Source organism: Balaenoptera acutorostrata, chromosome 2 (genome assembly GCF_949987535.1).
Source record: "Balaenoptera acutorostrata chromosome 2, mBalAcu1.1, whole genome shotgun sequence".
Lineage (NCBI taxonomy): Eukaryota > Metazoa > Chordata > Mammalia > Artiodactyla > Balaenopteridae > Balaenoptera > Balaenoptera acutorostrata.
In genome coordinates, this window is record NC_080065.1 from 183,944,861 (window position 1) to 183,965,473 (window position 20,613).

Here is a 20,613-nt window from a genome sequence, read left to right on the forward strand (position 1 = left end):
GGGATTTTCCGGGGTTTGGGGTTGTATGGGATTTTTGGATTATCTGGGGTCTGGGATGGAAGAATTTATCTCAGTTGTGGAGGGTAGGGATCATACAAATTTTATAAGTTCCCTGGGGCCTGAGGATCATTAGAGGTTTGGAGTGTCTGAGTGTGGGATTTTATAGACAAGGGATTAGGGCTCCCGGCCTCCCCTTCCTGCCACTTCCATGCCCCTTCTTTCTGAGTGTCACGGGGCACCCCTCTCCCAACAGCTGTAGATGCCAGATGTGGGCTCCGGACCCGTGCCCCTCCCCAGGGGGTCCGCCTCCTCTCCTTGGGGGCTTTATGTCTTTCTCTCCCCCACCTGCAGGTCCCGAAGGCTGTAACCTGTTTATCTACCACCTCCCCCAGGAGTTTGGAGACACGGAGCTGACGCAGATGTTCCTGCCCTTCGGCAATATCATCTCCTCCAAGGTGTTTATGGATCGGGCCACCAACCAGAGCAAATGTTTTGGTGAGTCCCTGCTGCGGGTGCCCCCTCCTGCTTGCCAGCCCCGTCCCACGCGCCCCTCGCCCTGGAATGGGGGTTGGGAGGGTGTGGTCAGCCATGAGACAGACAGGTCTGGTCCAAAAGAATCCCTGGAGGTCCAGTGGTTAGGACTCCGTACTCTCACTGCCAAGGGCCCGGATTCAATCTCTGGTGGGGGAACTAAGATCCCATAGGCCGAGCGGTGTGGCCAAAAAAAAAAAAGAAAAGAAAAAAAAAAGAATCACATTTATAATCAAAGTAAACACTTATTAAGCACCTACTGTGTGCCAAGCACTCACCATGCAGCATTTCTAAGACTCCCTTGTTCATTTATTCATCAACAAATAGACATATGGTATACCTACTGTGTGTCAGCGCTCAACATTGTGCCTGGCACACAGCAGTGAAAGAAGCCAACAAAAATCCCTGCCCTCTGAAAGCTCACAGTCTTGCCACTCTGCCTGTAGAACTTTCTCCGATGATAGAAATGTTCTACATCTGTGCTGTCTGAGCCGACCACCCCATGTGGCTGCTGAGCACTTGAAATGTGGCCAGTGTGACCAAAGGACTGAATTTTTTATTTTACTTAATTTTAATGAATTTCAGTTGAAATAACCACCCGTGGCCAGTGGCTGTCGACCGAATTGGAAAGCACAGGTCCAGGGGGAGGAGATGGAAATAAACAAATATAGGATATAGGCCAGGGAGTTATAAATGGTATAGACAAAAATAAAACTGGTAAGAAAATACAGACTGATAAGGAGGAGGCAACATTTCAGCTGAGACCTGAATGATGAGGAGCCAGCCATGGGGTGTCTTGGAGAAGAGTGTTCTAGGCAGAGGGAACCACACATGCAAAGGCCCTGGGGCAGGACAGTGCCTGGCATGTTGGAGCAACAGCGAGGAGGCCTGTGTGGCTGGAGCAGAGTGAGCGAGGGGGAGAGAGGGAGGAGGGGAGGGCAGGGAGGGGACAGGGCAGGTCGTGGAGGGCCTTGTGGGCTGTGGGGAGAACTTCCTTGTCCCCAGAAACAGAGGATATTAAGGCTCAGAGAGGCACGTAACTTGTCCAAAGTCACACGGCAGCAAAGAGGCAGAACCTAGGTTAGAACCAGTCTGTTTGACTCCAAAATCTGGGCTCTGAACCCACCCTGTCCTCTTGGAAGGGTCGACTTTTGACTATTTATTAAGCACCTCCTGTACATACTCATTATCCAACCATAAAAGGGAAGAATTATCCCAATTTACATGGGGAGGAAAGAGAGGCACAGAATGGTCAAGCGACATGCTTGAGGTCACACAGCAAGTTAGGGACACCCCCCCACTCCAGTGCCCAGGCTCCCTCCTCTACATCCTGCTTCCAGGAAGAAGAAGGAAATTTCTGGAGGAAAACCTACTCTGTCACATTCAGCAGTCAGGGGGGTCACATGTCTTCTCTGAGCCTCAGTTTCCACCTCTATGTAATGGGAGGTGTGGGTGATGTGAAGACATCCACCCACCCCAGCTCCAGATTCCCCTATGGCTCCCCATGGGCCTCAGCCAGACCCCTCAGCCCTGACCCCACCATCTCTCTGCCTGACCTCCCACCCAGCCTCTCCCGTGGAGCTCAGGTATCCTGCCCCCAAATGCCTGCACATGCAGTCCTCTCCCCCTGGAGGACCTCCCCAGCCCCTGTGGTCTCTGCACAGTCCCCCAGGAAGTCTGTGAGGACCAACAGGTGAGGGACAGGAATAGGGCCAGGTGGAGGGTGTTATGCTGGTGGAAGCTTAAGGGGGGGGTGGGGGGATGCTGGAGTGTTTCTGATGGCCCAGGGTGAGGGGGAGTCTGGGACTGGAAAGACTGATGGTGACAAAGAGAGAGACAGAGACCAAAAGAGAAGAGACAGAAAGGGAGGGACAGAAGAAACACAAAGACACACACACACACACACACAAAGACAGAAAAAGAGAAACAGGGAGACAAGGACAGACAGACAGAGACAGTCACATGGGCAGACGAGACCCCAGATGGATAGAGATCTCAGAGGAGGCTAAGGGTGGGCATCCAGAGCCTAGAAGGAGGCAGGCATGGGGTCTGGGGAGGGAGAACATGGCCCTCCCGGGGCCCCCAGAGACCCAGCCTGTCCCCCACGTCAGTTGGGAAGTCTCAGCAGAGCAGACCCCAGGTAAGGAGTGAGCGCCCTGTCCCCCAGGCACGCAAGCCCAGCGCGTGTCAGAACCAGGCCAGGGCTGCTGTGCGTGCTCTGGGAAGCCCTCTCACCTCCCTGGGCCGTCTGCCCCTGCGAGCGCACACCCCCGCCCCCAGGACCCCGCGAGCCGGGCAGCCAGGGCTGCAGCACTGGAGCGAGGAGAGGACGCCCGCGTTGCCCTCCATCGTGGGTCCACCCCGGTCTCCGCAGGCTTCGTGAGCTTTGACAACCCGGCCAGCGCGCAGACCGCCATCCAGGCCATGAACGGCTTTCAGATCGGCATGAAGAGGCTCAAAGTGCAGCTGAAGCGGCCCAAAGATCCGGGACACCCCTACTGACCGGCCCACAGCGCCCCGAGGCTGCGGGCTTGGCCCAGGTGAGCCGCCAGGCGGCCCCGCCCCCGCTCCCGCCCCGACCCCGGTCTTGTCCGCACCCCCTTCTCATTCTCCAAACCCTCCCGAGGCTGGGGGGATGCTGCAAGAGGCTACAAGGAGCCCCCAGGTTTGGTTGACGGGGACAGAGCTGGATGAAGACACCCCCAATCCCCACCTAACCCCCCCACCCCACCCCACGCCCCGCCAACCCCGTAGTCAGGGCTGGAACCGGAGCAGTAGGATGGGGTTGGGGAGGGTAGTTAAGGAATCCTTCCTGGAGAAGGCTTTGAAGGATGAAAAAAAGTTCACCTGAGAGGCGGGGCTTGGTCTGGGGTGGGGGCGGGCTGTGGGGAGGTGCTTCTGTCCTGTCCTAAGAATCTGTTCTCCCAGCTGGGCCCCTCTGGGAGCTCTTCATTTGGCATAATTCATACCTAGTGGGTTGATGGGAGAGTGGAATATTTGCCCCACCCGACAGCATGCGGCGGGGGGGGAGGGGGGTGTCGGAAATCCCCTCAAACAAATGAACAAATCCCCAAGAGTGTTTGTGCCATCAGAGTGAACACCTCTGTCAACTCATCGCTTCTTTGGGGAATGAGCCGTGAGCCTCAGGGGCCAATGGGGAAACTTATAAGTGAGCCCAAGCCTTGACAAGCCTCATCTGTGAAATGGGCCCGTGCCTGTGGCCTCCTCCAGGGGTCGTGGGGCGGATTCACAGGGCACTCGGTGTTTTCCCGGCTGAGCCCAGGACCAGCCACCTGGAAAGCTCTGGATAAGTCGTTTTGATTTTTTCCTCTTAACCACCGTCGCCATCGTCATCACAGAGGCTCCTCTGGGGTCTGGTGCGAAGCAGGTGCTCAGTGAGGGGCTGCTCCCAGACCCTGCCGGGACAGCACCCACAGATTCGAAGGTGTTCAGTCACCGGGTCGTGGGTCGTCGGGGGCGCGCGCGCGGAAATCCGCCACCAGAAGCCAACAACAGGATATCGGCGTGCTTTGAACATGCTGACAGCAAATCCTCACTAAGCACCTACTGTGCGCCAGGCACTGTTTCCAGCACCACGAATGAACAGAAATGGGGGCGGGGAACTGCTTCGTGGAGATTCAGGGGCAGGGAGCTGGGAAGAGGAGGCAGAAAGAAACAGAAATGTTTGTCCCCAGTGGCCGGATGAGGACACGGGCTTGGCGACCCTCGGTCCCTTCCAAGCCGGGTGTGTCAGCCTCCAAATCCCGAAATGGACTCTTTCTGCAAAGGTGGGGGCCCTTGGGTTCCCAGACCCCAGCCTGGCCAGGGCAGGGGGGTGGGTGGGAGGTGATGTCGTCGGTCGACGTGACCCTCCCGCCCCCAGCGCCGCGCCCTAACGCCCCTCCCTTCTCCGCCAGGTGAGGGGCCTTCCCACTTCCAACCGATCCAGGACTTTTACGTAAATTACAACTGAGTTTGGACACCAGCCCCCCCTTCTCCCCTGACCCCCTCCCCATAATGTGAAACGCTGCCCAAGGCCACATGGAATGGGGAGGGGGCTTCATGGTCTGCGGGGGACTCCTGAGTTGGGGGCCAAGGGGTTCACTGCCCCCTCCTGGGAGATTTCCTCGCTCCCACCTTCCTCCCCCACACACAACCTTTGTGGCTTCCCCAAATGAAATCGCAACTTTTCCTATATATATATATGCATATATATATAGAGAGCTATAGACAGTATATATATTTTTTGAGTATAGATCAAGGGACCAAACTTTTCCGACTTCCTTCCATCCAAGAGAAGGTGACCCTGGGCCGGTCACTCAGCAGGGACGCTCAGAAGGGCTGAGGCTGGCGGGGCAGCCCAGTGTCCCCCACCTCCCGCTGTCATGTCAGACCAGGGCGCCGGCCAAGCACTGGGAATCATCAGCCAACGCGATATACCTCCAGGACTTTTGACCCCCCGCCATCGACGATTCTCGCGAGCCTGTGGGCTCAGCCGGCTTCAGTGTCCCTGGTCCTAGCTGCAGCTTCCGGAACCCCCATCCCCTTCGTTCCAGGGCCCTGCCTTCCCCGGTTGTAGGCACAAAACAGACCCCTTGGCCTCTCCCACCCTCTACCCTCCCCAGTCATAGCCTTACTCATGTGACCAATAGCCCTTAGCTTTCCGTCGGGGACAGACAGGGTCTGGGGAGCCCCCCACCCCTGGAGCCCCCTCCCAAGGGTAGGCGGCCACCCTCCCTGCCTTTGGATCACCAGCCTGGAATTCACAATCTCATGACCAAGATCGCCACGTGCACTGGACAAGCCCAGCTTGCACGGGCCCAGCATCCCTTCACCGGAGATACCTCTACAAAGTTGTTTTTTTTTTTTTTTTTTTAATCTTTCTGAGCAGGTACAAAGAAGAAAAGAAATGGGGGGAAAAAATCAAAGGACAGTGGATTTTTGTTTCCTAGTTGGGGTGGGGAGGGAAATCCTGTGGGGTGCCTCTGTATAGCTACCCAAACCGTGAAAACCCCCCTTGAAGCACAGAGTCAAGTTCGGTTTTTTTTTGTTTTTGTTTTTTGTTTTTTGGACGTCCGGTGGGGCCTCGCACCAGACGAGGCACCAGAGAACTTCATAAGCTCAAGAAAAAAAAATTTTTTGAAAAGAAAAACAAAGCATTCCCTTTTGTTTCTACCAAAATGTGTTGACCGACCCAGAAAAGAAAAAAAAAAGAAAAAAGAAATAGCAAAAAAAAAAAAAAAGAAAAAAAAAAAAGAAAAAATATCTTCTGACCAACCTGTTTCGATATTCCAGAGTTTGATAATTGTTCCGAGACCCTGTCTAGTGCGCCTGTGTCCTGTGCGTCTGCGTGTGCGTGCGCGTGTGCTCAGGGGTGGCGGGGCCTCGCCGTGTCCGTCCTGCCCAGCCCCCGCCAGGCCTGCTTGGGAGTGCGTGCTGGCGTGCAGTGGCGTGTGTCCTCTGGTCCATGTTTACTGGCTGTAAATACCATTTTTATACTCCACATCAAAGACCTACGTGATTTGTACGATGTACTTTATTTCTGCTACAAGTAATTTCATGAAGTTTCAACTTGCAAACCGACTTTTGGAGACAAACCGCGCCACACACACACGCACACAGAGAGAGAAAGAGGAGAAAAAGACTTGGAGGGAACTTTGGGTTGACTTGGTTTGAATCTCGAGGTCCCTGTCACTGTGGCGTGTTTCAGGTGAGAAGCTGCAGACTTCATCTTCATGTCCAAAACGCCTCTCTTTGGTCTGGAGAAACTGAAAGTTTATTTAATAAAAGTTTTACTTGCTAAAGGACTGGGTCCTCCCTCATTTGCCCTCTCGTCGAAAAAGACGAAGTAGATCTGACCGGGTTGGGTGCCTGGGCTAGAGATAAATCGGATTTAGAGTGAAGGGGTGCGGGAGGAAAAGGGTCTGACATTCCCATGGCCGGGATTTGGACGGATTCATCCAGACATTGAAGAAATGGAGTGTTCTTTCTGAAGAAGAGCCGGTGCCTGTGTTTGTTGATTCACACGTTCATTCATTCATTCAACAAACGTTTATTGAACGGCTACTGAGTGCCTGACCCTTTGCTGGCCACCAGGGACGCAGCAGTGACCAAATGGTTCTGGGCTCTGCCCTCAAGGAAGCAGCCAGGGGGGCGCGCGGGGGAGACACTATTCGATACACATTTTTGCAATTGGGGTAAAATTCACACAACATAAATTTCACCAGTTTTACCATTTTGAAGTGTACAATTCAGTGTATTAAGTACATTCACAAGGTTGTGCAACCATCACCCCTATCTAGTTCCAGAAGGTTTTCATCACCTCAAAAAGAAGCCCCGTCCCCATGAGCAGTCACCCCCGCCCCGTTCCCCTCCCCCAGCTCCTGACAACCATGAATCCACTGTCTCTGCAGACTGGCCTGTTCTGGACGTTTCCTATCAATGGAATCACACACTGTGTGTCCTTCTGTATCTGGCTTCTCTCACTGAGCATCGTGTTCTCAGGGTCCATCCACGTTGTAGCGAGTGTCAGGGCTTCTCTCCTTTTCATGGCTGAGTGATGTTCCAGTGTGTGGGCCCTTGGTTCCACCTTTTGGCCATTGTGAATCATGCTGCTGTAATTATTCGTGTGCATGTTTCTGTCTGAACATCTGATTCAGTTCTCTCAGGTACATACCTAGGAGTGGAATTGCTGGGTCCTGGTAACTCTGTGTTCCCACCAGCAACACATGAGAGTTCCTGTTTCTCCGCATCCTCACCAATGCTTGTTACACAATAGATTTGAGTTGGAATGTTGAGGGAGAAATCCCCCCATTGGACCTGACACAGTCAAGGACCCAGAAATGTACCGAAGAGCTGAGACCTGGAGGAGATAAGATCTAAGAGATGATGTGGCTTTGGCTGAAAAAACAAAGCAGTCTGAGGCCCCTGCCCCACCCCAGTGAAAGCCTCAAAGGTCCTAAAGAAAAAAAATCCTGAGACCTGGGATGGGGGACAGTGGGCTCCAGGGTAAAATCCTGGAGTAGGAGTGTGAGTAGAGGGGGATGGCCACACCCAAGCTGAGCCTTTCCAAGTTCATGGGAGGGGTACTAACCACTCGATTTAATGAGCTACTTATTATCCTGCCAGGGGCTTTGCAGAAACGATGTCTTTTAATCTTACCAAGGACTCATCCCATTTTACAGTTGAGGAGACTGAGGCTCAGAGACAGCAAGTGCTTTGCTCCAGCTCCAGCAGAGAGAACGAGGCCCATCTGGAGTGGGAGCTGGAAAGGTGAGTCTGAGTCCACCTGGAAGGATTTTCCAGGTGGAAGGAACAGCCTGGGCCAAGGCTCAGAGGCTTGGGATGTTGTGGTCGTTGGATCATTGGCTAAGACCACAGCACTGGGTGAAAAGATGGATGCAGAGATGACAGGGGCTGGGTTACAGAGGTTCTTTTGCGACTGAGCACCTTCTGTGTGCCGGACCTTGTCCCTGCCCACCCAAGGTTTCAATCAAGAAGAAAGTACTTTTGGACAAAAAATCAAAAGTACCCCATCCCCACAAGAAAAAGTAATTCTCAAGTATGCTAAAAGTTGTAATCACAATGAGACCAGCAAATCTGGGAGATTTTTTATTTTATTTTATTTTGTTTGGCCGTGCCACGTGGCATGCAGGATCTTAGTTCCCTGGCAAAAGTTCGAACCCGTGCCCCCTGCAGTGGAAGCATGGAGTCCTAACCACTGGACTGCCAGGGAATTCCCTGGGACATTATCTTGATGTCAGTTGGGAGCTACAGAGGATTTTGAGCAAGGGAGGGGTGTGATCAGGTTGGGGTGTTAGGAGGATACCTGGGTGACCTCTATGCTGCTGGCGGGGTGTAAATTGGCACTCTGGAGAACAATTGGGTAGAATAATATTCCTACCAAGCATTTATTAAGGACTTACTATTTGCCAAGCGTTGTTTCAAGCCTGTGTCATCCAATATAGTAGCCACTAGCCACCTGTGGCTATTTACATTTCAATCCATTTATCAAATTATTACTTTACTTCCTCAGTCACACTAAGCCACATTTCAAGGGCTCAAGAGTCACACATCCGTCACTTGGGAAGTTCTCTCGGACAACACTGGCCTCAACATTTTACACGACATAACTCAACCTGCCACAGCCTTGTGAGGTATGTCCTATTAATGGCCCCACTTCATGAGTCAGTAAACTGAAGCCCAGAGAGGTTAAGTGACCTCCCCGAGGCTGCACAGCAGTAATTGAACCCAGGCTCTCAGGCTGGTCTCTTAACCACTATGCTATCCCAATTCCCTGTCCTGTGTAGTGGCTTCAATTTGAATGTATTAAATTGTAATTCAAGTTGTTATTTGCGATAGTCCAATTTAAGCTTTTAAATTTAACTCAAAGTCAGGGAATTCCCTGGCGGTCCAGTGGTTAGGACTCGGCGCTTTCACTGCCGGGGCCAGGGTTTGATCCGTGGTTGGGGAACTAAGATCCCTCAAGCCTTGCAACGCACGAAAAAAAAAAAAAGTACATAAATAAATTTAACTCAAAGTCATTAAACATTTAGAATGTGCACCCGTGCAAAACAGAGATTCTACCTGAGAAGAATAGGGTTGTGCTTGGGATGGCTGAGCCCTGGCTGTCATGTAGGTGTTCATCCAGGGGGAATAGGGTAAGTGACACCCAGGGCATATCAGTTAGCTGTTGCTGCATAACAAATTAACCCCCCCACCCTGCAATTTAGCTGCTTAAAACACTACACCTCTATTATCTCACCCAGTTTCTATGGGTCAGGAATCCAGGAGTAAATTAGCTGAGGGGTTCTGGCTCAGGGTCCCTCAGGAGGTCACAGTCAAGACATCAGCCAGGGCTGCCTCATCTGAAGGCTCGACTGGGGCTGGAGGAGCTGCTTCCAAGCTGGTTCCCTCCCATGGCTGTTGGCTGGAGGCCTCAGTTCCTCACCACGTGGACCTCGCCATAGGGCTGCTCATGACATGCAGCTGGCTTCCTCCAGAGAGTGTGATCCAATGTGGGGGGTGGTGGTGGTGGTGGTGGTGAGAGAGCTAGAGAAAGAGAAAGAAGAATATATATAGTTAAAACATTCTCTCTGAGGACGTGTATATGATTGTAAGAATGAGAAGATGGGACTTCCCTGGTGGTCCAGTGGTTAAGACTTCACCTTCCAATGCAGGGGGTACGGGTTTGATCCCTGGTTAGGGAGCTGAGATCCCACATCCCTCATGGGCAGGGAACCAAAGCATAAAACAGAAGCAATATTGTAGCCAGTTCAATAAAGACTTTCAAAATGGTCCCCATCAAAAAAAAAAATCTTAAAAAAAAAAAAGAATGAGAAGGAAAGGCTAGACGTGGACTTCCCTGGTGGCGCAGTTGTTAAGAATCCGTGTGCCGATGCAGGGGACACGGGTTCAAGCCCTGGTCTGGGAAGATCCCACATGCCACAGAGCAAATAAGCCCGTGTGCCACAACTGCTGAGCCCATGTGCCACAACTACTGAAGCCCATGCGCCTGGAGCCTGTGCTCCACAACAAGAGAAGCCACTGCAATGAGAAGCCCACGCACCAAAACAAAGAGTAGCCCCTGCTCGCCTCAACTAGAGAAAGCCCACACACAACAATGAAGACCTAACGCAGCCAAAAATAAATAAGTAAATAAATAAATTTATTTTAAAAAAAGGCTAGAAGTGTATTCACCAAAATGACGACGGGGTGGCTTTAGGGGGAATGAAGAATTAGAGTCTAAGATTAAGCAGAGTTGAACCTCAGCTGCAATCTTTACAAGGTGAATATATTTAGTTATTATTTAGGAAATTAATAATTAGGTTTAAATACTTTTTTTTAAAGATGAAAGAATGGGAAAGACAGGTGTGGGAGTTATTTGGGGGAAAGTACCTACATGCAACTCAATTGCTCCACTGCCCTTCGGAGAGACCCTCAGAGCAAGGAATGGGGTGGGGCAGCCTCCAGCCAACAGCCAGCGAGGAACTGAAGTCTACCAGCAACCACATAGGCTTTGAAGCAGATCCTGCCTCAGTCGATCCTTCAGATGAGACCCCAGCCCAGCACAACACCTTGATTGCAGCCTGTGGGAGACCCTGAAGCAGAGGACCCAGCTAAGCACCCCAGATTTCTGAAACTGAGATAATAACTATTTTAAGCCACAAAGTTTTAAGGTAATTCATCATGCAGCTATGGTAACTAATACATCATCAAAACCTCATCAACTACAAAGTACTACAACTACAAAGAAACTACAAAGTACCTGGAATAAACCTCAGAAAAATCTGCAGAGAGAAAACGGTAACATTTTACTGATATACATTAAAAAAAATACCAACCAACAAACAAAAAACCAAAAAACAGACAAGTGTGAAGTGGATGATGGAGGTACCCAGGGCAACTCACGATCTTAAAGGATCAGTTCTCTCCCAGATGAACCTTGAACATCATCACAGTTCAGATCCTTGCAATAGTTTCCTTGGAAGTGGATAAACCGATTCTCAAATTCATGTGCATAATTGATTTGTAAGCAAAGCAAGGCTGGAATGTCCCGAAATGAATGACTGTTTATTGAGCATATACTATGTGCCAGGCACTGTTCCCAGTGCTTTAGTTATTAGGATTAACTCATTTAATCACCGCAGCAACCCCAGGTGGTTGGATCTAGTTCACAGGTAATGGAAATATAGAGAGCTTGGGTGGCTGGCTGCAGAGCCTGCCCACTGGACCTCTATGCCACACTACCCTATACAACAGTAAGACACATTATAAAGCTACAGTAACTAAAATATCAGGTCATCGGTGCCTGTCCTGTTTTATTTACTCTTCTATTCCCTAGAGCCCAGCACATAGTATCTGCTCGCTAAATATCCTAAAATCATAGTGCTTAAGTCTGGAGGCTTGAGCTTAAGTCTGGAGACTGCCCAGGGTTTGAATCCCAGTTATGACATTTATGAGACCAGTGGCCGATCTCTCTTCAGCTAAGTCCCCCCCACCTCTGGAAAATGAGTCTAATCGGGCACGCTTCTGAGGGCTGTTGTGGGAATGAACGAGTTAATATTTATACAGCCCAGAGTAAGCACTTCAGAAGTGTCAAAATAAATCAATCCCGCGGAAAATTCACTTCCCAGAGGCTTCGCTGCTGGCCACCAGCAGGGGGCAGCAGAGACTCACGCCTTCGTTCAGTAGTATTGGAGCCTTCACTTGAAATGCGACAAGCATATATTGAGCACCCAACGTGTGCCGCGCGCGCGCTTGGGGCTGGATGAGGTGGTGAGGAGATCCCTGGGCTCTCTCCTGGGACATAAAAGCTACCTTGCCCAAATTTCTTAGCCCGTCCCTTAAAGCCTGTGGGATCAGCCCCACCTCCCTTCTGCCGCCTCCTCTCTCCAGATTGAATGTGGTCCAGCTGCCATGCCATGGCACGTGCGGTTTCCCACGCCGGGAAACCCTCCTACCCTGGAGTTCTGAGGCACTGGGTTGGGGTGGAGGCACAGGTAATCTTCCGAGCACAGGGAACGATACTGGCCAAGGTGTAGAGTTGGGAATGACCCGGGCCCTAGTGACAGAACAGGGAGCCCTTCAGCCTGGTTGGTCTCAAAGCTACACAGAGGATGCAAGCAGGGCACGTGGTGGTCAAATACGGTGTCATTGGACGGACGTGAGGGCCACGAGGACAGAGACCGGCATGCTCACATCTGGGTCCTCAGTTTTTGCTGAGCTATTCAAGGTGTGCATGCCTTTGAACAACCTCATTCTCTTTCCAAGCCTCAGTTTCCTCATCTGTAAAATACTATGCACCATCCAGGATTGTTGATACGATCAAGAAGATTAATGCACACGAATAACAGCCGTTGTCATTATAATATAACATTGAGAGAAGGCAACACAGGATCTCCCGAATCAGAAACGTGAACTCTCGGACATCACTCCTACTGGATTCGAACGTCAACAGGCATTTACTGAGCGCCTGCGGTATGCCAGGCGCTGCTGTAGGTAGGTACTGGAGACACAGCCGGGAACAAAATGCACCAAAACACCCCCTGACCACGCCCCCAGCGCATCGCCCCGCCCCAGACCCGCCTCCTCTCCGCCCCCTCTTTCCTGAGCCTACCAGAACGAGGTAGAGGTGGAGCTTATCTACATATTCATGAGCCCATCAGCCAATCCACAGCCTGAACTCAGGCCTGTCTTTGGAGCCCGGGTGATTGTGACGTCAGGAGTGACGCAGTCAGTGATACTTAAAGGCGCAGTAACCTCCTATAGAGTAGGGAGTTCGGAACAGATTTAGAGCGACACACAACTGCCTCTCTTTGGGGGTCTGTACAATACAGGTTGGGATGTGCGAGGCACAGAAACCAACTCAGACTAATAGCACCGAAAGAGTGTTGCTTTCGTGGGTGAAGTCAGGGATAAGTTTGGCGCGCGCACTCCCTGCCAGGTACTTGTCCAGCGCCGGGTTCTTGCCTGGAGCTGGAGCTTCAGCACCGGGGGTCGCGGACAGCTCCAGGGCCCAGACAGAGGGCCCTGAGTGGGTGGGTGTGCGGGTATGTAGAGGGCTCTGGGGACAGGGTCCAGAAAGAGCCCTAGGCCCTCAGCCAGCCCACGGGAACAAGGGCCTACTCTCTCTGCCTGTCTGCCCCCCTATCCAAGCCTCAAAGGAGCCCAGCCCCCCAGATCTATGAATCCACCTGACATCTCCAGGCGGATGTTCATTAGGTCGAAACTGTTCCTGGTCCCCAGTCCTGCTGCTCCCACGTCGTCTCCATGTCTGCAGATGGCAGTTCCATCCTTCCAGGTGCTGGGGACAGATATCTTGATGTTATCCTTGACTTCTTGCTTGCTCACTCCACAACCAATCTATTGGTAAGTCCTGTCGCCTCTGCCTTCAAAAGTCTATCTTAAATCTGTGCACTTCTCCCCCCACCTCTGCCTCCCCTTGACGCAGCCCTAGGATCTCCCACCTGGACCAGTTCAGTCCCCTCCATCCAGGCCCTCAGCTCCAGTCCTCACCGGCGCCCCCCCCGTCTGTCCTCCCCGAAGCAGCCACCAGGGGGCGCCTGTGAGCACCTGAGTCAGGCCCCGCCCCCCCTCTGCCCACAGCCCTCCAGGATCCCACCTCCCTGGGGGTAAAAGCCCAAGTCCTCCCCGCGGCCCACAAGGCCCTGCACGGCCTGCCCCGTCCCCTCCCTGCCCTCCCCTCCTCCCTCTCTCCGCCTCGCTCACTCTGCTCCAGACACACGGGCCTCTTCGCTGATCTTCCAACATGCCAGGCATGGCTCTGCCTCAGTCTTTGCACTGGCTGCGCCCTTTGCCTAGAACCCCCTTTTCCCTGGATATCACCTCCTTTCCACTCACAGCGAGTGGGGGTGGGATAAGTTAGCAGAGGGCTAACTTTCAGGCATCATAGGCCCTGGAGACCTGGTGGCGATGTTGGTCTCTATCCCAAAGGCAATAGGGAGCCATGGAGTGTTTTATAGGCGGGAGAGGTGAGACAATCACATCTGCATCTTTTAGTTTCCCTCTGGCTGTTGTGTGAAGAACAAACTGCCCAGGAGACTATGTAAATAGAGGAGGCTTGTGCCGGCTCCCAGGCGGGCAATGGTGTGGCTTAGATGAGGCCAGGGCCCCCCAGAATTCCCCTTGGGAGAATCTGGGATCTGCCTTGATTGCACTATGTCCCCCAGAGCTCAGTACAGGACCTGGCATACAGCAGGTGCTCAACAAAAGCCTGAGGAAGGAAGGAAAGAAGGAAGGAATGTCCCATGCCCAGAACCCTGGCTTGGAGACATCTGACATTGCATTGGGACCTCACAGCAAAGCCGCGAAGAGGACATCATTGGATCCATTGTACAGATGGGGAAATTGAGAGTCAAAGAAAGGAATATGCCTGAGCAAACCCAGGCTGACTCAAGGGTCAAAGCCTCTGGTGGTAATGGAAGGTTTCCAGGGGGAGGTGGCATTTGAGTCGGGCCTGGAAAGAAAGGGATGAAGGTCAAGGACCAGAGGAGGGCACTCTTGGCTACAGGAAAGGCATGAGCGAGCGTAACGTCGTGAGATGGTAGGAGGATGAAATCCAGCTGGAAACTTGATGGAGAGATTGTGCAGGGCTGGAGGTCGGGGAAAAAGGTCCTGAGCTGGGAAGGTCTGTCCGGTGCAGAGAAAAGAGCTTCCGTATCTGACCCGCGCCCAGACTGGGGCTCACCCCCTCCCCTTGAGTGTGGGAGGGGCCTGCGACTTGCTCTAACCAATGGAATATGCGAAGGTGATGGCGTCACTCCCACGGTTAGGTTACTTTTTCCTCCCTTGTGGTTTTTCCAATTGTAGTTAAATATATGTAACGTAAAATTTACCATTTTAACCATTTTAGGAGTACAGCTCAATGACATTAAGTACATTCATGTAATTTATAATATAAGCATTTAATGCTATGACTTTTCTCCTAAGCACTGTTTTAGCTACATCTCACAAATTTTGATTTTCATTTTCATTGAATTAAAAGTATTTTCCCATGGCTCTTCCATCTAGGTTAGTAAGAAGTTTATGGTTTAATCTCCAAATCTTTGGAGATTTTTTTCATATAGCTTTCTGATTTTTTTTCACATAGTTACTGATATCTAGTTTAATTGTGTTACATACTTTGGATTATTTGACTTTTCTTAAATTTAAGGTTCGTTTTATGACCTACCTTGGTGCATATGATTAAAGAATATGGTCTATCTTGTTGAATGTCCCATGTTAACTTGAAAAGGATGTATATTCTGCTGTTGTTGGGTGGAGTGTTCTAGAAATGCCATTTCAAGTCGGTTGATAATGTTATCAGGGTCTTCTAGTTCTTTGCAGATTTTCTGTCTACTTTTCCCACCAACTGCTGAGAGCATATTTTGAAGTCTCCAAGTATAATTGTAGATCTGTCACTTTTCCTTTCATCTTTATCAGTTTTTGTTTTGTGCGTCTTGACTGTATATTGTTGGATTGTTTGCTGGTTGTATGTGGTGAGATGCATACACATTCAAGATGGGTAAATTGGCCCTTTTATCATATATGTCCCTTGCTATGATGTCTGCTTTGTCTGCTTTTTAAATTTTATTTATTTATTTATTTATTTATTTATTTATTTTATTTTTGGCTGCGCGCGGGCTTTCTCTAGTTTCAGCGATAGGGGGTTACTCTTCGTTGCGGTGCGCGGGCTTCTCATTGCAGTGGCTTCTCTTGTTGCGGAGCACGGGCTCTAGGCGCGCGGGCTTCAGTAGTTGTGGCGTACGGGCTTAGTAGTTGTGGCTCGCGGGCTCTAGAGCGCAGGCTCAGTAGTCGTGGCGCACGGGCTTAGTTGCTCCGCGACATGTGGGATCTTCCCGAACCAGGGCTCGAATCCGTGTCCCCTGCATTGGCAGGCGGGTTCTTAACCACTGCACCACCAGGGAAGCCCCCAGTATATTTTAAATGACTATTTTCTTGGTATATTTCCCCCGTCCTTTTACTTTTATCTATGTCTTTATCTTTAAAATGGGTGTCTTGCTAATCATGAATTTCCTCAGCTTTTGTTTGCTGGAAAAGCCTTTATTTCTCCTCCATATTCAAATGATATTTTCACTGGGTATAAGCTTCTGGGTGGACAGGCTTTTCCTATCAGCACTTTAAAGACATCCTTTTTTTTTTTTTTTCACAGTTAAGTCTGTGATCATTCTTGTCTTTGCCCCTCTGTAAGCCATGTGTCTTTTTCTCCTCAGCTGCCTTCAAGAATTTTCTCTTCATTTTAAAATTTCTGCGTTTTGAGTATGACATGTCTGGGTATGTATTTGTGGGAATATTTATTCCGTTTGGTATTTTCTGAGCTTCTTGGAACTGTGATTCGGTGTCTTAAATTTTGGAAAATTATTGGGCCATTCTCTCTCTCTCTCTCTCTCTTTTTTTTTTAAGTCAGTTGAGGGAATCCCCTGGTGGTCCAGTGGTTAGGACTCTGAGCTTCCAATGCTGGCCATTCTCTCTCAAAATATTCTTCTGCCCACTTTTCCTTGTCCTTCTGAGATTCCAGTTACACATCTGTTAGATCATTTGAGCTTGTCCTATGTCCTTTGGGGGCTCCCAACCTGTCTACAACACCTCTTTAATGCTTGATCATCTTTTTAGGAAAGATAGAGCAGGCTTCAGGCTTGTTTTCTGATTAGAGTTGGATAGGACTGGGGAGGATTTTTATTGTATTTATCTTTTCAGCTGACCTTGACTGGTGGCAGCCTGTAGTGGTGAGTTGTACTTTTCTCTTTAAACACATCCAAGTCTTTTTCTAGAAATGGTCGGATAGGAAGAAAAATGTTCAGTAATACTCGGAAGCAGACAAAAGGGGGCAGGTGGTCTGTGAGTGGCAGGAGGTTGAGGGGGGCTTTCCTACCTAACCTCCTCTTTGGGCAGCTGGGGAAACTGAGGCTCAGAGTGGCCCTGGGCCCTCTGTCCTTGGGATTGGGGGGTGGGAAGTGGGGGAGGTGCTGGGGGGACCCTCACTGGGCCCTGGTCCAGCTCAGCTGCCGCTGAGGGTTTGGGCATCCAGCTGGCCCTCAGGGGTCTCAGTTTCCTTGAATGGAGATGTAGCTGATGAGCCAGGCCCCTCGACCGGATATGTGTGTGTTGGGGCGGGGGGGACCCCAGAAGCCTCACCAGCTCCCCTGTCGCACAGGGCATGGCTGGGTCTCTAGGCCTTTCTTGTTCTGTCTGTCTGTCTGTCTCTCTGTGTCTCTCTTTGTCTCAGTCCCTCTGTCTCTCCCTGGCTCTCCCTGTGAAGTCTCCTCTCGCCCTTCCCGTTTGAAAGCCACCTCCTACATCTGCTTTCCGCCACGGGGCTCTGACCCGCTGTCTGAATGGCTGACCCCCAGTGCACATCTGTGGGGTAATGGTCTCCTACGATCACAAGGTACTGAGGCAAATTATAGTTATGGGGCTGGGGCCTCCATGCGGGTGAACTGCGTCTGCTGGGCTGGGCCCTGCCGGCCTCAGCTGGGCAAGCTGGCTGAGGCGTGGCCCCGCTCGGGCCACAAGAGCTATGCCCGGCCCCTTGCCCCTCCCCACCCCCCTTGCCAGACCTGCAGCTTTTGTGCCAAGAGGAAAATGCCTTTGGGGAGAGTCAACAGGAAATGCCAATGTTTGCAAAACCCTGACCAGCTCTTCATTCATTTATTTCAACAAATAGATTACCGAGCGCCTACTCTGTGCCAGGCACTGTTCCGGATACTGAGGCCAAAGCCGCGAAGAAGACAGACAAAAGCTGACATCCCCCCCCCAGCTGGGGGCCACAGACAATCAATAAGTAAAGTGATTAAGGGAAATAAAGCTGGGAGGGGGCTGCATGTGCGGGGCAGCGAGCACTATTAAGCAGGGGGCTGGGCGGGCACCTTCCTCAGGAGGTGTCGTCTGAGCTGAGACCCGAAGGAGGCGAGGGTGGAAGCTGGGTAGGTGTTCAGCACCCCCCCAAATCACAGAAGTGAGTTCTACTTGCTGTGTGTCCCTGGGTTCGTGACTAAACTTCTCGGAGCCTCAGTTTTCCTGTCTGTACTGACCTTACACGGCTTCTGGCGTGTAGTAGGTGCTCAAGAAACAGTTGCTGTTAATAACAGTGATCTGAATAATCAAATCTGATCCACACCCTTGCGCTTGGTCAGGGATCATTGGAGCCTGTTGTGTGTGGGAGTCCCAGCTAGGGCTCAGACCCAGGTCCTGTCCTCTGGGAGTCCCCAAGCCAGACACAGAAACTCTCAGTCCCGTGTGCTCAGGGTTGGAACCTAAGGCCAGAGGGTGTGGGTTGCACAATGTCTTTCCAACAAGAAAAAGGTGGCTGAGGGACTTCCCTGGTGGTCCAGTGGTTAAGACTCCGCCCTCCCAATGCAGGGGGCCCCGGGTTTGATCCCTGGTCATGGAACTAGATCTCACATGCCGCACCTAAAGATCCCGCACGTTGCAACAAAGATCCCGCGTGCAGCAACTAAGACCCGGCTCAGCCAAATAAATAAATAAATATTAAAAAAAGAAAAAGGTGGCTGATAATCCAAGCCTCTCAGGGTGGGAGGTAAGAGCGTGTAGCCCAGACAGTGGACAGGGCATGGCTGGGTGTCTCTCTGTCTCTCTGTCTCTCTCACTCACTCTGTCTCTCCCTTAGTGTGTCTGTTTCTCTTTATCTCTGTCTGACTCTACCTCTCACCCTCAGGGACAGGTGGGGAATATTGGGCTGGTTTTGAAGGATGCATAGGCGTCCCCAGGTAACGAAAGGAGGAAGGGTGTGCCGGACAGAGGGGACCAGGAGGAAGCCAGGCCCAGTGTCACTGGGGGCCTTAACCTGGGGTCACTGGGGAGCATGGAGGGTGGGAGGCAGGAAAGAGAACCCGTCAGAGCCATGTTTGAGGAAGAATCCGCCAGGTTGGTGGCAGAGCAGAAGGGGCGGGCCTGGGGCAGCCATTCCCAGCGTGCCACCGTGCTCACTCCCGATGCCACCGGGGTCAGCTTCGGTCCCCATTCATGTCCAGTCCTACTGCCACCATCTCCCACTCCCTCTGTCCACTCCTAATTGGCAGGCTTAAAGCCCAGTGGAAAACCAGACACCACACGCTCTCCAGCCAGACCCCGCTGCTGCCACTTCAGAGCTCCCAGCAGCCCCTGGCCAGGCCGGGGGGTCCTTCCTGCTGTCTACCTTCAGTCTCTCCTACTGCCAGTGTCGGGCCAGGGCATCAGCCCACACAGAGCAGAGACCAGCCCCTTCTCATCGAGCTTAGGCACACCCTCGGCGCTCCATAAATGCACAACAACCATTAGATGATGAGACCAAAAGAATCCCCCTGGCTGGCTTCTGCTCAGAAGTTGGGAGAATGAAGGAAAAAAGTGAGATGACGATCCCACCCCCTTCTATGCGTGTCTGCGTTTTGTCTCATCCCCCATCCCCACCTGTACCACTGCCCTCAGTGGTCAGCTGACATCTTCAAGACAGGGAGAGTGAAGCCCAGAGAGGCCCAGGGACTGGTCCGAGATCACACAGCCAGGACTCAACGATCCAGGGCCCTCGGATGCCGCCCTCTTTGTGCACCGAGAGTGCCTCTCTCTCCCCACCTCTCAAAACGTACCATCTGCTGTGCCTTAGCTTCAGGGCCCCCGCCTGGAGTTAATGAGGCCTCGGGGCCTGGGCACCTCCCCAGCCGGCATCCAAGACAGGGGTGGGTGGGACGGAGGGAGTGGGGGTCGAGGCCCCCCGCTGAACGCACCCCAACTCCCTCCCGCCCCCGAGCTTTCTTCCCTGATGGAGTTGATGGGAAGGTGAATCAGCAGGGGAGGGGGAGAAGGAAAAGCCACACGCCTTCCGGGGGTGGGAGGGGGGTATTCCCAATCAGAGGCTCATTCACAAATCCACGTACTGACCGCTCTCTCTCTCACACAAACACACACACACACACACACACACACACACACACACACAGACTCACGGCCTCCTTGGGCTGTGGGTGGCCACTTGCAAGAGACGGGCCTGGTGTGTTTCAGACCAATGCATCTGCACCCCTCCCCCTCTCTCCCAAGCCTGTGATCTCCAGCTCTGAGAGTCCTCGGCACCCTCTTCCAACTCCCCCAGAGAAAGCCCCTCGCTAGGGGCTATGGAAGTCTGGACCCCGGACCTGCACCCCAGGCGGCCGGCCCAGCCTGTGCTTCTGACCGAGTGAGGCAGCTCGGGCTGCCCTTGCCTCCTGCCAAGCATGGAGGTGCCCAGGCCCCTGGTGTCCAGCAAGCCGGGCGAGACCTCGGTCAAATGGCAGCTCTGCTACGACATGACGGCCAAGATGTGGTGGATGGTGAGTGGGAAGGCACCCACCAGTGCCGGGTGAGGCTCGGGTGGAAGTCTTGGGGGGCAGGAGGGGACAGCGGGGAGCCGAAGGGCTTCACGCCTCGTTCTCTGGCCTCTCGGATCTGGCGACACTTGGACATTGGTGAAGCGGGGTCAGACGTGGTTGGCGGCAGCAGTGACCCCTCCCTGGGCATTTGGAAAAGGAGGAGAGGTGGTCAGAAGGGGGGAAACCAAAGCCAGACAATGGAGAGAAAGCCATTCCGGAGTCT

The 20,613-nt window shown here is 52.2% G+C and overlaps 1 protein-coding gene across 6 annotated transcripts in view; it reads left to right on the forward strand.

Annotated features, from left to right (window-relative positions):
- Positions 1–17,822, forward strand: part of CELF5 (CUGBP Elav-like family member 5) — a 60,713-nt gene extending 42,891 nt beyond the window's left edge. For 3 of the 6 annotated variants that reach the window (XM_057541540.1, XM_057541538.1, XM_057541539.1), the window contains exons 11-12: positions 352–495; positions 2,906–5,758. In XM_057541540.1, coding sequence (XP_057397523.1) covers positions 352–495; positions 2,906–3,033 — 272 coding nt within the window. In that variant the 3' untranslated portion in view covers positions 3,034–5,758. Of the gene's footprint in view, positions 1–351; positions 496–2,905; positions 5,759–7,715; positions 7,804–17,716 lie in introns of those variants that run through there. The other 3 variants (XR_009007244.1, XM_057541537.1, XM_057541541.1) reach the window with 3 other exon arrangements.
- The last annotated feature ends 2,791 nt before the right edge of the window (positions 17,823–20,613 follow it).